General features: G+C 41.3%; 1 protein-coding gene across 1 annotated transcript in view; it reads left to right on the plus strand.

Moving 5' to 3' along the window:
- Positions 1-338: 338 nt before the first annotated feature.
- Positions 339-15,110, plus strand: part of LOC309680491 (lethal(3)malignant brain tumor-like protein 4) — a gene marked incomplete at its 5' end in the record, with an annotated part of 37,305 nt that continues 22,533 nt past the window's right edge. The window contains 9 exons of the mRNA XM_082494132.1: positions 339-452; positions 4,554-4,707; positions 7,937-8,045; positions 8,598-8,769; positions 10,223-10,280; positions 11,356-11,444; positions 12,714-12,818; positions 13,466-13,601; positions 14,087-14,178. Of these exons, the coding sequence (XP_082350258.1) occupies positions 339-452; positions 4,554-4,707; positions 7,937-8,045; positions 8,598-8,769; positions 10,223-10,280; positions 11,356-11,444; positions 12,714-12,818; positions 13,466-13,601; positions 14,087-14,178 (1,029 nt within the window). The remainder of the gene's footprint in view (positions 453-4,553; positions 4,708-7,936; positions 8,046-8,597; positions 8,770-10,222; positions 10,281-11,355; positions 11,445-12,713; positions 12,819-13,465; positions 13,602-14,086; positions 14,179-15,110) is intronic.

Genomic DNA, 15,110 nt, shown 5'->3' on the forward strand with positions numbered 1-15,110 from the left:
AATCCATAGACCCCAGGATCTTGCCAGTCAACTGTAATTGGCAAAAACATCATACAAATTAAGTAACTCAAACTCACTGGTTTATCTTTTTGTCCTCAAACTGCACATATGCTTAAAGCTCTTAACTTTCTATTCATATTTACTTAAGTGTCATGGGCAAAATGCAAGTTTGACATTTTTTTCCCATCTTTTGAAATTGGTATTGCTCCGAAAACCCTTTGTAAAATGTAAGCAACAGGCCTGTTTATTCTGTGCCTCTTTTTTTTGTTTTGTTTTGTTTTCACACCCTAGTTTTCTTTCTTAAAATTAAATAAAGGGCCCAAAGACTAAGCAGAGAGATGGAACAGAATGTCTCGGAGAGAATCATCAGCATCCCGACAGCAGACCGCGATATATTGAATGCCTTAGACTGGAAAGATGGCATTGGTACCTTGCCTGGTAGCAACATACAAGTAAGAAACTAAGGAACACAATAACTGAGTGGCCACCATGCCTTTGGCAGCACAGAGTATTTGCAATATATTGTGCAGTTTGCAAATACAGGTTGTAGAGAGAAAACACTTTTTTTTTAAACAACGGGGTTGGCATTACTGAGGAAGTGGTGAAATTTTAGTAATGTTTCTGAAAGCCTGGTGATACTCCCTCTCCCCATCTAATTACTTGCTCAATTGATTTCTAAAGGCAGGAAGTACTTGAAATAATTGTTTTCTGCTGATAGAAGTTATGGACCTGATCTTCCTAATTCTCAGTCATGTCCATACAACACACTCGGACAAGAAATCCTGTTAATTTCAGCCCAGCATGAGAAAGACATTTTCTCTGAAAGACAAATTTTCTCAATTTGTGGGGTAGAGTCTTTAGGTTCTTTTCACATCAGTGGTTCTTTTTTGCAGCTTTTGACAGCTGTCTATATTGTACATATTCATGATAGTGACAAATACAGCTCTCCTATAAATCAGACCCAAGATCTGATGGTCACAGACATGTGTTCTGTGTTAGAGGAGGGAGGAGGGTGAGTGTCTGTTGACTGTTTCCCAAATTACCTTCAACTGTTATTTCAGTTCGATTGCACTTCTGATGGTTGAAAATGAATACATAAAATTGCCCTCAAGGCTGCAAATTCTGAATTTCTGAGGGGAAAAAAAATCGATTTCAAGTGAAATAAATTGGAGCTGAAGGGACTTGAGAGCTTTGAAAAATCAGATTGTTGGTATTGCATCAGGCATTCAGAATCAGGACCCCCACCTTCTGCAAGTGTTGACAGTCCTCCCCTTCCTCCCCTCCTCCCTTTGTGCAGAAATGTTTTCTACATGGGCTGTCAAACCTCGCTTAGGCTACAAGGAAAATGCTTCTGCCAGCAAACGTTGAGAGAACATGGATGAAATTGCATGCTTGGAGTGTTTTGAGATCACTCCCATAAAACTTACATGGGATTGGGTCCATTGACTTTCTAGGAGGTGCTTTGGATGATTATTTTGCAGTGGCCTAACTTGTGACTTCTATTTAATCAAAGCCATTGTACTTCTGCTTCTTAAAAAAGCTTAGCAATGTATTGCTACAGGTTTTCTCTTAACCAGCAGTAAAGTTCATTTGCAGAAACAGCTTCACTTTTATTGATTCCTCATAATAGTAGAGAATCAACAAAGCACCACATTATTTATTAGACTGAAAGACACCAAATAATATTGTGTTATTTTATATTAGGTGATCAAGTATAAGAGCACTGAGTACCACGGTTAGTGAGTGCAGTAGAAATGTTTAGCTGGAACATGATAACTAGCTGCACAGGAAGTCACTTCATTCTTAAGATGCCAGACACTTTTTTTTTTTCCCCCTGCAGAAATGCCAAACACTTCTTTGTTTTGCTTTTGCTGTTCAATCTTCTTTTTCCCCCTCTCTTCCTGCTATATTCTGCTTCTTGCACACACAGTGAAATATGTTTTTCCTTGATTCCCTTAAAAAAATTCTCAGGAAGGACAGATTGTTGCTGGAGGGTTTGTGTGGATCTTATATTAGCAAACATGCTATATTGAACCCCTTTGTGTAAAGGAAGGTATAGTCCTGATAGTAGCAAACTTTTGTTTCCAGAACTTAGGAATGAGACGTATTGCCTTGAAGAGTCTCGGGATGAAAGTGGATGTTGCTTCCATGGATCAGCCAGTCTTCAGCATCAGATCAGAGGCTGTTAATAAAGATGCTCATTGTTTTTTTTTAACACAAACTTATGTTTTCTGGGGCCTGGGCTGGGCTTCACCAGTTCATGTGGCTGCAGGTATGCCATCAAAATAAAAGGAGGGAATAGCAGCCTGCTGTCTTCACTGGTTTGGGCTGAATCAGAGCTGTTAATTTGTATGCAGGAGTGTCTCTACCCTAGAGACTGATCTGCTAATACAAAATGACATTGGCACCCTTCCCCACCTCCAGCTGCGAGCTCTGCTTCACACTTGCTCTGCTGCTTAATGGCACGTAGAGCTCTGGATATGCTCTTTCCACTGACCTTCTGCTCATGATGCTGAGCTGTCCTTATCGGCCATAGCAAGGAACCCCTGGGATCTGCACCGTCGTGCTGCTCCTCTTCTGGCTTTTAAGGAAAGTGATAGGTTTCTTCCCTAAACTGGAAGGAAACCTGCAGGAAACTTAGTCCACTTAGAATTAAAATTTCTTTGAAATGGGTTGTTTCCTCTTTGTGCTGAAATAAAAATGATGCTCTGTCTCATCAGGGCCACAGAGGAAGTGAGCTTTTTAGAAGCTTTTTAGTCCAGCATCTTTGAAGCTTTAAGAAATACAGGGTTCAGATAAAAAAAAGAGGGAAGAGGGGGAAGAACGTTTGGGATAAGGCTTTGATAGGGTGTTGGAGGCAGGATCCTGAGCCCAGGAAGCATGCAGAAGTAGAGGAAGAACAGTGCTTCTCAATGCAATGAGAAGTCCTGCTTCAGAGGTGAAGCAAATGCTTTTAAACTGGGTTTAGCAGGTTTGAGTGAAGAGCGGATGGCTGAGAAAAGATCTCAAACTAATAAAGTGCTATGAATAAAAGCTTTGGAGCAGAGCTTGCAGATGCAACTCACCTTTGACTTGTCTCTTTCATTCTGGAGTTCAGTAGCTCTGTATTGCAGACAGTAAAGAAGATCAAGGAGTGGGTAATCTTTAGAGCTATTTTCTCATCAGAAACGTGGGGGTTTTTTTAATTTTTTTTTTTTTTTTTTGGTGCTCAGTTGCTTTTGCAGATCAGGACTAATAAAAGATGCCCATTGACACTATTTGGCATATTTTAATGATTTTATCTGGACCAATGAAGTGTTCCTTCACAGTCTAAGAAATTTTTCAAGCTTCAAGGGTAGGAGTCTCTGAAGTCTGCCACCTACCATTCCTTTTCCATGGCTACCCCATGGTGTGAGCGCTTCACTGTGTGTCTAGAGGGGTTTTCTTGTTCTGCATCTGAATTTACTCTTGGGCTGTAGTGTGTGTGTAGGGTTGGTAGGCAGGTGCTGTGTTGGAGCAGAGGATGGGTGTGCTAGCAGAACCTCTGTGGAAGGGTCCCCTACCCCGGCATCTGATGGTGGGTTTCCTAAGGGTCAAAACTTGGGGGACCTGGGGCTGGGAGCTCAGACATTGTGACTCCTGGCCGTACTGGTACATGTCACCTACCCACCTGTGCTGCCTGTGGCTTCTGCTAGGTGCATTTCTGGGTCATTTGGAAATGATTGGTTTGGACTTGAGACCCCCCCCCTCTATCTGTGGGTCAGGGCCCCCGTTGTGGCTTTTGCTAATAAGTGGTACTGTGCAAGGAGGAGCTAAGCAAATAAGGAAAGGGTGGTTATTTCTCAGCATCTGCTGTTCTTCAACAGTATTCCGTCTGCCTGTCCCCATGTTCCTCTCCTCCTCTGGGAAGTTCGTTTCCCACCAGACTGTCAGGTGTCATTGAAGAAGGGTTGAGAACTGCTTGGCCTCTTGCAGCTCCAGATGCTCGCTGCGTTTGTGCAGTCCCGGCTGTCGCCCTGCTCTGTCTTTAAAGCCCAGCCACCACCAGCTGGGGGAGGCATTGGAGAAGTTCTCCACTGGAAGGTGACCTTTCTGTCAACACCTGGGTGATTCCTGCTTGCACTGAGATTTTAGGGAAGTTGCTGTATGTCATAACTGCAATAAATGTAACTGTGCTTTGTTGGATGAATTTTAACTGTCAGAGCAGAGTTTTGGGTTAAACTGCATTTCTGAGGGTACTTATTCTGATGTATTTGTTAGAGGTCTGGTTTTATAAGGGGAGCACATCCAAAGCAGGTAGCATTAACGTTGCTTTCCTTCATTGACAACAAAACGCATCATTGGGGTTTTTTGGGGGTCTCGGTGGTGGTGTTTTGAGGAAGAGTTGTGTTGGATCTTTCTCACTTTTGTTGTTACTTATTTTTAATGCTTTTTAATGTACTTACAGCCATTTATTTTTGTCCTATACCTAGTTGCTCCTCAGGGAACCCTATATTCCTTCCTGTTCCCCCTGCCTCCCCCTTCCTAGCCCTTTTACTACTGTTTATTCGCTTGCTTTCTTCTGTTACCTGCAGTTCCGTTTAAATGAGTTTGGACTGCTAGAAATCATTACTGAAGTAGAAGCAGAAGCCATAAAAACTCTTCCAGCCTCAGCAGTAAATGCCAGCCCAACCAGCTTTGCTTCTGCTGCTATCAATGCTTCCGCTGCCTCTAGCGCTGGTTTGGAAGGTGAGCTTTTTGCTGTGGAAGAGAATATAGAGTTTCTGAAAAAGCTTCTAGAAGCAGGTCTAACTGAAATGTGTATTTCAGTAGCGTGGTGCACCCTGGCGCAGTGTGTGGAGTGAGTCACTGCATTATTTCACATATTTCAGGAGTATTTAGAGTGAATGTAATTACTGCGTTGTCATAACAGCACCTGGCGCATGCATTGTGCTCGCCTTTGTGGAAGGTAAGTGTGGCTATATAAACAATCTGGGCTAGATTTGTTGATGTAGTCAAACATCCCTCTCACGCTGAGTTTTAACTTAAGTCTCGGGATCACTTTAACTGGTGATTCTGGGAACTCGGAGCCCCTTCTGTCCAGGGTAGTGGATCAGCAATGACATCGACATTTCTCCTTTACACTCATGGTTTACTTGTCAAGACAGCAGTGACGTCTGTGCCTGTATTAAATCAAACTGCCTGTTTTGGGGCTTTGAGACCAGAATGGTCTGGTCATATATACCTTATTAACAACTCTCAGCCTCTAAAATAGAGTGATCCCACTGGATAGTGTCTCGGCTCCATGCTAACTCCTGAACTGTGCTTGGGAATTGCTTGGGATGGTGCTAGGTGCCCTAGGCCAGAAGTGCCCTGGGGCTGTGCTGAGGATGGACATGTCTGAGTTGCAGGATTTGCACTGTTTGATTTACCAGTATAGCGGTGCCTTAGCTGACCGCTCTCAGGGGCAATGGGAGTTTCCAGCATTATTCCTTTCTCTGTTTGCAGTGTGTAGCATGGATGGATGGCACAGTGCTGTGCTAACCTGGGATTCCTCGCTCAGGATGAATCCCCAGTAGTGTTAGTTATCTTTGCAAGAAGATCCTTGAGAATCTCCTCTAACCTGGCTCATGCCAAGAGTTACCCTATTAGCCGTAAAAAGTTATGAGGTTTCCAAGGCTACTATAATTGAAATTAGGGAAAAACTGATTTTAGCAGAGGGATGTGCATGTTACTGGACATGCACATCAGTGTAATGGGCAAGAAGTATCTCAGTTCTTTGTAGACCTGTTCTTACTCTGTTTATTCAGATACCAGTAGCTCGTAACAGAATAGTTATATGTTAACCGCTGAGTTCTTTCATTCCAGACTACTCGGTTAAGCTCGCCAGCTTCACTTACTTTGATAAATCGCTGGTTTCCTCACTGTTTCAGTAGAGCTCCCTCACAGGTGTGCCTTAGTGTCTTCCAGAGAGTACTAATGGAGACCAGTGCTGGGGAGTGAGTGACGATTAAGAGCCCTCATCCCAAGAGTACCATTAGCCATCCAGTGTAAGGTCGTATTTTAAAAATGCTCTTGGTTAAACAGGACAGCATGTGGTCATGGCATAGGGAACCCTTGATAGGTTTGCCTGAGGCCTTGTACCAAAACAGATCTTCTTCTAAAGTGGTGGCAGGAAACTTGAGAATTAGCTGGGGACACAGAGGCACCACAGGACAGCAGCTGGAACCTGTTCAGTGCCTCATTGTCTTCAACATCACCGGTGCCTCCTGGTGCAGTAATTGAAAGGACGTTAACTCTTTGTATAAGGTCTGTGTTAGCGACGCTGGATCTCTAGTCAAGGCAGGGCTACGTCACTGAAGTCATACATCCCTATGGAGGGAACAACTTCTTTGAGGAGAAAGCTATCTCTCTTCTTGTTGCCTGCCTGAACAAGTGTCTGCCAGTTGGTTTTCCCCAGCATTTTGATGGAACTGTTTCTGTTTTCAGGTAGGAAGGCTTTCTACCTGTCTTCCCTGCTGGCTTTTCTCATCTCGAATTTCACTGTAAGCTCTGCAGATTCACTTACACTTACAGGCATTCGTTTATGCCCCTGCTGATTGTGGGTCATTCTCCTCATCTGTGTGAGCTGAGGAGATGTAGATCCATCAGGTGAAGAACCAGTTCTTATGTGGATGCCTCAGCACTAAGAATTTTTCACACCCTTTTAGTCCGAGCGTATTCCATAGATCAACGTGACTTCTAATTGAGCAGAGCTCTTCAAGCGCTCTTGGTTCTTGCAAGTTTTCCCTGTTTTGTCTTTTCCCTGCCTGGAATCATTGGTCCCTGACGGCACAGGGAGAAGCTTTAAGTTGTGATACAAGCAGGCACGCGTGCACTCCATGCGTAGGCAGTCTATCTGCCCAATTCCAGCCAGGACCATCTGACATCCGTATTGGGCTATAGGGAGCAGTCAAATATAAATGAAAAATGTCAGTTGTCTTAGCAGAATGAGTACAAGTACTGGTAAGGAGACTATGAAAATGGCTTTAAACAAGAAGCAAAGTGACTCATACCTCAGCGTTCTGGATTGTGTGATGTGGTGTGTTTTTTTTTCTTTTTTTTTTTCTTTTAAAGCGTTTAATGGTGCATTCAAAAATTGATTGATCGAACCAGTGCACACAAACAGTGCCACTAAATGCAGAACAGGAATGACGTATGCATAGGAGCCCCCTCACACAAATTGCACGTTCAGGTTACTTGAACAAAGTACGCATCGGGATAGGTTAGATCCCTAGTAATGAGGAATACCACAATTGTGTTTTGTTAAAATATTAAACATAAATTAATTTGCAGTAGGAAGAACTCAAATCATAGGAGAAAGTAAGCATAAATTATAATCATATGAGAAAGTAAACATAAATTATGTATTGGAGTTATTCCTTACATTTCCATGCTTTCATTCAGGTGCAAGATTGATATATATCCCTTGCTAGATACAGAAATACTTGTTTCTACTCTCCCATCAATATTGTGCTGTTTTTAGAGGCTGCCTATGAAGGATTTTCATATGTACAAAGTATTTATAAAGGCTGAAGTTTTTAAACTGTATAAAAAGTATCCAAACAAGATGGACTTGTTTGACATTAGTCTTTCAAGTTAGATGGTTACTTGGAACAAAGAAATAGAAAAAGATTTGTAACTCTGTCCTGGTTATAGCCTTGAGATTATGTCCTCCTTTATCACTTTTACAGGGGGCAGGGTTACTCCAAAATTAAAATATTATAGATAAAAAGTTTTTCTTTTCTTTGATGAGGTGGTACACTTTTTCTGTGTGCCAGCACACAGGTACTAATTGCTTCCCTCACAATGGGATACTGAGGGTCACTTATTGAAAGTTCGTAAGGGACTTTGACAGATCTAATTGCATGAAAGGTGTTTAAAAATACAAAGTTACAGCATTTTAATTTAATAGTTTTCTTTTTCTTTGCTTCTACAGTGCTCAGAGACGACGTGCCCTGCTCCGTTTTCCAAACCTGTGAGCAAATGGATTGCTCTGAGAATGGAAAGTTTTACACTCAAACAGGCTCCCAGCAGCACAGGGACAGGTAAAGAAACCCCAGGTTCTTCCTTTTCTGTGTTTAAAAACGTTTAAAGAGATCATCATGTTGGAGAAAAGTGTTGCTGAGGGTAGAATGAAATCCTCAGGGCGAGCATTACTGTGGCATGGCTGAGGCAGAGCCACTGTCACAGCTCTGCCGGTGACCTTCCAGTTACCCTTGAGGCTCCCGTGCCCAGCAGAGGAAAGCTCCTCTCTAGAGCTCCGTCCTCATTTCTCTTCCCAGCCTGCGGAAATGCTGCTTGGTTCTTGGTGCCTCAGTCCTCCATCCTACAGATAAGGATGATGTCTTAATTTCCTGTAGAGTAGTAAAAAGGCGAAATTAAAAACCCTTTCGAGCTGCTGTGCTGGTGAGAGCTGTGCTGGTACTTTGGAGTGCTTTTAAAAGATATACATCTGCCAAGTCCTGCAAACATGATTCACTTCTTCAGTTTCTCAGCCCAGGCATCCTCATTCTTCTAGAGGTACAGAGACACTGGGAATACTGCAGGAGAATTATTGCACTTTTAATTTGATTTTGTTTTCAATTTTGGATGTTTAGTGATACCAGAAACATTCCTGATGATTGCAGAAACAGGGGAAATAGTAGAAATCTTAATACCAGCAGTGGCTGTCAGGTGAATGAGGCTGACAGACCTGTCAAACGTCTCAGAAGGAAGAGAAGACTGCTTCTGGAGTCTGACGATGATGAGGAAAATGCAGATGAGGATGAGGTAAATGAGGCTGCATGTATTTTCTTTAAAGAGAGCTGTGAAGAGCAGGGACAATTGTGTGTCTCACATTCCACTGTGCAGTGCAAACTGAGCTGAGGGAGGTTGCTTTGTATCCACGAGAATGATCTGGGTCTGCTCCGGATTTGTATCAGTAATGAGAATATCTGTTCTGAAGTCTGAGGAGTTGTAAGGGTGAATAGCTCATGTGAAGTCAAAGTCAAGATTTCAGACTGTAACTTTACGGGTGTAGTTACAGCCCTGTGCACCAAGTGTATTTCACAGTAATAAAACCACATGCCTCTAAAAATACTTTATCTAACTGGAGTCAAGTACTGTTATGTGATATTGAAGATTAGTGTCAAACCACAGCGTTTGATTGCTTTTTATTAGGTACTTGCATGTACACTCACTACACTACTAGAAATCCGTATTAATGGTGGATGAATAGAAGTACCTCAGTTCTGACCTGATCTTTTTTTAACTTATCATTAAGCATCTTACTCCTTTTAGGGGCCCTTCTTTTGTGCAAGCCTGCACTCTGCTACCGTGTGCATAGTGTCTCGGACCTGAACCATTTATTTATATTCACGTATTGCACGTGCTTTTGTAGTGCAGAGACACTTGGGCAGGTGTTCGTTGGTAATGCAAGCTGAACCTTCTGATGTCATGAACAGTTTAACTCATCTTGTTGCTCAGCTTTTCTCTTGTGATGTGCGTAAGATGTTTTAAAGTACGTCAGAAGTACTTGCATTCTGTCTCTCCCCCCTTCTCCTCCTCCTCGTTTGAAACTGCCCCCTTGTCTCTTCTGGGGCATGTTTGGCAGGCAGCTTTGCATTTCAGATTTTGCCCTTTTTGGTTTGCTTTGAGAAATGACAACCCTGGGTGAATTAAACATGAGTTTGAAAAACACATAGAAGAAATGTGAATGGCAGTCTGGCTCAGAGTGTGACACAGGGAGATCACATTTTCTGGGGTGTTCATCTATGACAGTAGCTACTTGAAGCTTCTTCCTTCAGGGCTTCGTAAATGATTTTTTTTTTCTGTATCCATTCCCTGGCATAGATGGACATAAGAACCTCTGAAAGGAAATGGAAAATGGAGCATTACAGTGAGGTTGCTTACGTGAGCAGTAAATCCTGCATTGCAGAAAGCAAATCCTGTGTATTGTAATGGAGATTTTGGGCCTGTGCTGCTCTTCAGTAGCCATATGTAAATGAACTTTAGTAGCATATGTTAAATTAATTTGTAAAGCACTTTGGGATACTGCAGGATCAAAGTTATATATGTAACATACCCTACTAATGTTCTTGCAGGGTTATTCAAAGGAAAATAATGCTGGCTAATAGTCCTGTTAGTCACATGTTACATCCTTATTGTACCTGCTTTGTGAGTTGATCAAGGAGGGAGGAAAAAACAATATTGCTAAACTTTTTTTTAACGTATCTGTGTCTAGGAGAAGAATAAATCAAATAATATGAAAAGCCGCAGAAACACTAAACCAATAAAACAAGGTGAGCTAAGCTCATAGTCTCTTTTCTTTAATGTTTATAGATTTTTTTTACTAGCTATTATAAAGTGAATAATAGTAAACAGAACAGGAAAGGACAGTAGAGCTCATTTCACATTCAGAATAGCTTATTAGGTACATAACCCTCTTACCACAGTCAGTCTTCTGAAGTGTATTAGCGAGAATATACTGGATTTGCCTGTGTGATGGGCACAGTGTAGAGGATCTAGAAGGAGACAGCCTGATCCAAAGCTCACCGAAGGCAATAAGAATCTTTTTTCCATTGACTTTGGAGAGCTTCATAGCCACAGACTATAGATGCTAAATAGAAAATAAGTTGTAAACAACATGTGATTGATTATAGACTATGGGTTAAATTTATTATATACCTTAAAGGAGTTGGCATATGTAAACTGGGGGGAGATTTTTAATATGCATTTAAAACATAATTTTCTGTGTGTGTGACTGTGGTCCTACTAGAATGAATCCAAGCACCTGCCCAAGTTGTTTTCATCATCTGTGTACTGGTAGCTGCCTCTGTAGTAAATGCATTGTGGTATTAGCAGGTTATAAATATATGTGTGTGTAAAAGTATAAGTAAAAAAAACTATGTATAAGTAAAATCTTGTGAACGGAACAAAAATTCACTTGATTTTTCATTTGTTTTGTTTTAGGTTTATTTCAGCTGCAATTATATGCCTCTTTGTGCTGTCTTAGTTTATCTCTAACCCCTTATTTCTCTGTGAAATATCAGGAGAAGGAATTATTTACCGCAATTTTAAGTTATTATATCTTGTCCAAACTTAACAGTGGCAACTTTCCATGGGCAGCTTGCCAGCAATCCGGGTGCCGCAATTCATTTGACCGGTGATATAATATTTATTTTTTTTTTAATGAGAAATGAGCACAGTTTTCCTACTGCTGGAATTCATACCTTTCCTCAAAAGTTGGGTAACACTGCCTCCTTTGGGGTGCAACAGCACAACAGCGTTGGTGTGTACGTGGGAGGAGAAAGAGAGGGCAGAGTGGGAGGCATCTGAGAGAAACATTCATTTTTCTCTTTGTTTTTGATTGCTTAGTTGTTCCTGGAAAGAAGAAGGGATGGAACTGGGTTTCCTACTTAGAAGAGGAACGGATGCCAGCTGCTCCCCTAAAACTGTTCAGAGAGGTTGGCAGCTTTTTCAACTCTCTTGCTATGTTTTTCTCAGGCAACGTCACAGAATTACTAACTCAGTGGAGGTAGGATTGGAGACTACCCTCAAGCCAGCAGTTACGTTTATGAGTTGTTTCGGTGCAAGCAGGCAGTAAAACCTCCACATGTTTGTTTCCAGCCCTGAAGCACTGTGGAAACAAGCATCTGCCCTGTGAGTCTCATCCCAAACCAGGGTGTAAAAAGTGCTGGTTGAATCTCACTCAGAAATAAACAGTGACTCTTTCGATCTGCTTTGGGTAGCTCTGAATAAATGGGCTGTTAGGCAATCTCCCAGTAATGTTGGAGAGCTTAATGTCTTTCACGTGTCCTGTGCTTCATCTGTGGTTGTACAGCACCCCTTCCGTCCTTCCTCTATAGAAAACAGCCAGTCATTTGGCTCTGTGAATGTTGTAGAGTGTCTCAATGGGAAGTGACTGTTACGAGGGAGGGTGGAAGTTGTGTGCATTCATAGTCTGATGCATTGAAGGTGGAAGAGGGTGGGTTTAGCCTTGGTGAAGCTGCTTCTGCACTCCAGTACACCAGCCCCCATTGAAAGTTTAGCTCCCAGTGAGCTCTTCAAAGCGCAGGGCTGTTGGAACCTTACAGAGTGAGATGAGAAGGAAAGTCAGGTAACTGCAGTGGATGCAATAAGCCATTTGCAATTCCAGTTCAGATTTCTTTTAAGCCTTTGCTATACTTCAAATGTTTAATTTGGATTAAGACTGCAAATAAATGAGAGACACAAATGTTTTCTGGGATGACTGTGTAAATGGACTCCAGATCAAACATGCCTTGTCGCTTCTACCATTTGATGATGAGAAGTTACCTTTTGGGAAAGTCTGGACTGTTGACCCCATGCTGTCACAATCAGCATGATTTTAGCTTTCCTGGCTCTTTGTTTCTGCCAGCCCTCCTACACTGGGCTACGAAGGGGATTCTTTTGTGTTTGAATAGAGCTCATTTCTGCATCTGCTGAAGGATTTGTTCATAGCTAATTGCAACAGGCTCGTGGTTCAGTGTTTTTGAGAGATTAATTAGAATAACAAGTCAATCTGGAATACAGTGATCATGCTGTTATTGATCTCTGTGCCTGTGCCTGTCTATTAAAGCAGCAATCATTCAGTGATAGAATTTTTTTCTCCAAGTTGAAAATTTGAAGCCTTGAGTATATCTGATGACTGTTCTGCAATAGATTTTGTCTTCAGGAATTAAAAAAAAGTATTTCCTTTTTCCCCCTCCTCACAGTATCAGTCATTCCCACAAGGCCGAAATGGATTTAAAGTTGGAATGAAATTGGAAGGGCTGGATCCTGAACACCCCTCTCGATTTTGTGTTCTCACAGTGGCTGAGGTAGTTGCTCTTCCTATCTTTGATTCCAGAAATCCCATGTACTTGTAGGATTATTTTTCAATAAGTAGAAACATAAGAAAAATAGTACTTTAATTAATGGTTAGGAGGAGTTCAAGGTGACACTGAAGGAATAGCATTATATGGTTAAGGATCTGTGCCTGAAATCCTGCTGTCAGATTTTTGCAATTGTAACTCAGAATAGTAACCCTATTAATTGCATGCAGTGAACAAATATGAAAAAGAACAATGCAATTAGGCACTAAGACTTAGTAAATATAAGCAAGCCAAAATGCTTTCGTGTTTCTTCAATTATGTGAAATCGGTGTTGATCTGGTATAGACATAAAAGTTTTTGGGCTGCATTTGTACTCCAGATATTGCTGCACAGTAATATGTGCATGAGTATGGAATAGGAGGCCAGTGAAGTTACACTGACCAATTTTATTTTCAACTGTCTGAAGTGAGGAAAGAGGAGCGTGGAAACAGGGAGAGGTAAATGAGGAAAAATAAAACTAGACTTTTGAGAAATAAGTGAGATCTTAAATTTACTTTTATCTATAAATCCAAATATGGAAGGAGTGTTTGATTACTGTTTTTCTTTAACTTCTTTATGACCCTTTATGATAATCAGAGCTCCCCTCATTATAGGTACAAGGGTACAGAATGCGATTACACTTTGATGGTTATCCAGAGTGCTATGACTTCTGGGTCAATGCTGATTCCTCAGACATCCATCCTGTTGGCTGGTGTGAAAAAACAAGTCATAAGCTTCTCCCTCCTAAAGGTACGAAAAAAAAAAAAGGTGTACAAGAAACCATAAATTCTACTGAGAACTAGTTGTCCTGGCTCTGCATGTTTCATTTTCAGTATGTTTTCATTGTGGAATTTGATCTGAGTGGCTTAAAGGGAAGAGGTGTAACTAAGACAGTGAATGACAAAAGAACAAAACAGCTTCCTTTTGGTATTCCCAAAGATTGACGTGGTTAGTCAAATTAGAAGCTATTGGATGAGTGTGTAAAGCAAGGAATCTCTTTGGGGTTCAGAACTTGCTTCTTTCCTGCGTTCAATTTCCTAGAAACATTTGAAGGTTCAGATTAATGATTGGACATTATACTGAAAAAGAGAGAGATGTTCTAGCTGAAATGCCTAACCCCTGAAGGGCAGTTATCATGCAAAGTTCATATTCTTCCCAGGTAATTTCCATTTCTGAAAAACCAATCTGAATAGTAACAGGGCTGCATAAAGCAATCTTTTTATCTCTCTTTCTAGGTTTCAAGGAGGGAGAATTTAATTGGACTTCCTACTTGAAGAATTGCAAAGCTCAAGCAGCTCCAAAAAGCCTTTTTAAGACCCTCGGCACTGTAAGTGGTGATACTGCATACAAGATGTTTCAGATAGGTCTGACTGATGCTAAGTGAGTTTTGACCAGCATATTTACGTGTTTTTAATATGCTCATGTCAGAGGTACAACCATGGTACAATCAGATGCAAGCTATTTCCTGCTGTGATTTATTTTTAAGATGGGAAGCTAGTACAATTTTTCTTCCTTTCTCCAGTCGCTGACTTTTGATAGATAATTTGTATTTCTCTTCCTTCTTAAAATTGGAGGAAAAGATTTACTCTACCATTTATTAAATATATTACAACGGTCTGTTTTGCTGTGTCCGTACAGTCAAGATATTTGTGTCACTTTCCTCTAATTTAATCATTTCCAAAGTAATTTCTGGTTTCCAGCAGCATACTCATGTGTGCCATGGGATTCATTATGAGGCTATGGATCTTGAGCATTTTTCATCCTTCACCCACTGTTGCTTTCTTTTTTGGTTGTTAGCCTCAGTGCCTGTATAACACTCACTCCCATTTTGTGTCACTCACATGACACGAACTCCACGGTCTGGCGGATTTGACGCTGCAGATGGACAGAACACTGACTTCAGTACAATCAGGGCCTAATTGTGCAGCTCTGCTCTGCTTCTGACTGAGTCACCTATTTTCCTTGAAGACTCTCTAACTTTTCCACTAATAAGACAGGACCTCCAATGCTCACGCTTATCCTCAGCCAATACTCATCACTGTGAGGCGTGTGCATTTTAGCCTTTGAATCTGTAGTGTCATGTACATGGAGATTCTCTTATTCAAGCTACACTAGCTCTTTTTTAGAAATAGTAACAATCATTGCCAGAACACGTGGAAATCTCGTCTGCGGACCTCTTGCTAGTAACTGTATATAGACAGTGTGTTTTGGTCTGTGGGTTTCAGGGTTGCAATGTGCAACAAATGAGTTTATAAGGGT

Source organism: Vanellus vanellus (assembly GCF_965231255.1).
Source record: "Vanellus vanellus genome assembly, chromosome: 22".
NCBI classification, from domain to species: Eukaryota; Metazoa; Chordata; class Aves; order Charadriiformes; family Charadriidae; genus Vanellus; species Vanellus vanellus.